Source organism: Coturnix japonica, chromosome 27 (genome assembly GCF_001577835.2).
Source record: "Coturnix japonica isolate 7356 chromosome 27, Coturnix japonica 2.1, whole genome shotgun sequence".
NCBI lineage: Eukaryota > Metazoa > Chordata > Aves > Galliformes > Phasianidae > Coturnix > Coturnix japonica.
This window is the reverse complement of record NC_029542.1, coordinates 2,462,078-2,463,957: the sequence shown is the minus strand read 5'-3', so window position 1 is coordinate 2,463,957 and position 1,880 is coordinate 2,462,078. Positions and strand designations below refer to the sequence as shown.

Below are 1,880 nucleotides of genomic sequence, written 5' to 3'. Positions count from 1 at the left end.
TCTGCCCCCAGCCTTAAGGGAGGGGGGGCAACAAAGACCAAGACCCCCAACCATAGAGACCCCACTCTGTTCAACCCCCCCCCCGACAGAGCATTAGGAGGTCGGGGTTCCCCCCCCTTCACCCAAACGAGATCAGCTGGGTGTATGGGGGGGGTAAAGCTGCAGTTGCCCCACACACGCAGCATGTACAGCCCCACAACCCCCCCATACCCCAACCACAGGCTTCAAGAGGAGGAGGGGTCCCATAGAGAACATCCCCCCCCCTCCAACCATATGCCCCATCCTGAGCCTGACTCCATAGCACCAGCCTGGAGCAACAGAAAGAATTCTGTGCCCCCCCCCATGGGCCCATGGCCCCCCACCCCACTGACACGGGGTGCTCTGGAGGGGGGGAACGCAAGGGGGACTGTAGCAGGACTGGGGGGGGGGGGAGTGATGCAAGGGGGGGTGGGGGCACTTATGGGATCCCTCCCAGTACAAAAACAACGTCACAGAATAAATAGAGGCACCGGGATGGGGGGGATGGGAGTGGAGGGGGTCGGGGGGGGGTGGGCACAAACAGGGGCTCCCAACTGCAGCCCCAACCCCCAGCAATGGCTGAGTCCTGCATCCTGCAGCCCCCCAGGTACCCCACGTCCGTCTGTCTCTGTCTGTCTGTCCATCCGTCCTCCCCGTGGTGCTCAGTTGATGTCATCGTAGATGCTGGGGGTGTGTGGGGCGGGGGGTTTGGGCTTCTTCTTCTTGCTGGATCCCAACCCCGGGGCTCCACTCACCAACCCCAGGTGGGGCTTCTTCTTCTTGGTCTTACGGGACTCGGAGTTGTTGGTACCTGCAGGAGGTGGGTGGGGGGGGAGTTGGGCACTGCTGGTGTTAGATGGGGGGGGGGCTTTGGGGCTCGGTGCTGTGCCCCCCCCACCCCATTTTGCCCCCTCGCCCTCAGCACTCACTGGCTTTGGAAGAAGCTGAATCCGAGGGGGAGATGTCGGAGGCTCCATCCCACTGCAGGCGGCTCATGATGGCCTGACTCTCTGCCACGTCAAAGCCGTCGTTCTCCACGCTGCTCTCAGCCTCAGGCAGGGACCTGCACAGCAGCACCGTGTGCCAGGGCTGGGGGTTAAAAGCACCCCCCCCAAAACCAGGCTCCAATCCCCCCCCCCAGGATCCTCACTTACGCTGAAGGACCAAGGAGGTAAATCCGGACCGACCTCCGCTGCTCATCCGTGTGCTGGGGACACCGCAGGGATCTGGGGGGGGGTGTGGGGCTGAGTGAGGTGCTCAGCTGCATCCCCCCCCCCCCAAACACACACACAGCTCCATCAGCCTGCAGGCAGCCCCCAGAGCCCCCTCACTGATCACTCACCTGGTGCACATCTTCTTGGTGTGTTCAGAGATGACCCCGCATTGCTGCAGAGAGAGGAGCTGGGTGAGGGATCATGGGGACACGGAGCTGCACTATGTGTGTGTGACCCCCCCCCACCTCAAACTCCCACCCCCAATGTGCCCCACACACCACAGCATCCCCTGGGCATGTCCCCAGTCTGGTGCTGTTCTGAGCTCACTCATACCCCCCCCTGCTCCCAAAGGGCACCTTCCCCCCCCCAGGACCCCCTGTGCCCCCCCCATATGCCACCCTGTGCCCCCCCCCCTCACCGTGGTGAGCAGCGTCCTCAGCTCCTCCGGGCCCAGCGTCTCGTAGCTGATTCCTGCTGAGTTGCTGTACTGAGGGGAGACAGGGAGTGATGTCAGACCCCCCCACACTCAGTGACATGAGCCATGACCTGGGATGTGGGGGGGGGATGGACAGGAGGGGACGGGGTTCCCTCACCTTGAAGGGGTCTGGGTTCCCACTGAGTTCACCTGAAAAAAGAAAGGGGGGTGAA

The 1,880-nt window shown here is 63.1% G+C and overlaps 1 protein-coding gene across 1 annotated transcript in view; it reads right to left on the bottom strand.

Moving 5' to 3' along the window:
- Nucleotides 1–6: 6 nt before the first annotated feature.
- Nucleotides 7–1,880, bottom strand: part of ATXN7L3 (ataxin 7 like 3) — a 4,020-nt gene continuing 2,146 nt past the window's right edge. The window contains exons 5-10 of the mRNA XM_032449352.1: nucleotides 1,826–1,879; nucleotides 1,651–1,719; nucleotides 1,361–1,404; nucleotides 1,173–1,244; nucleotides 948–1,081; nucleotides 7–829 (exon numbers count right to left, since the gene is read on the bottom strand). Coding sequence (XP_032305243.1) covers nucleotides 681–829; nucleotides 948–1,081; nucleotides 1,173–1,244; nucleotides 1,361–1,404; nucleotides 1,651–1,719; nucleotides 1,826–1,879 — 522 coding nt within the window. The 3' untranslated portion in view covers nucleotides 7–680. The remainder of the gene's footprint in view (nucleotides 830–947; nucleotides 1,082–1,172; nucleotides 1,245–1,360; nucleotides 1,405–1,650; nucleotides 1,720–1,825; nucleotide 1,880) is intronic.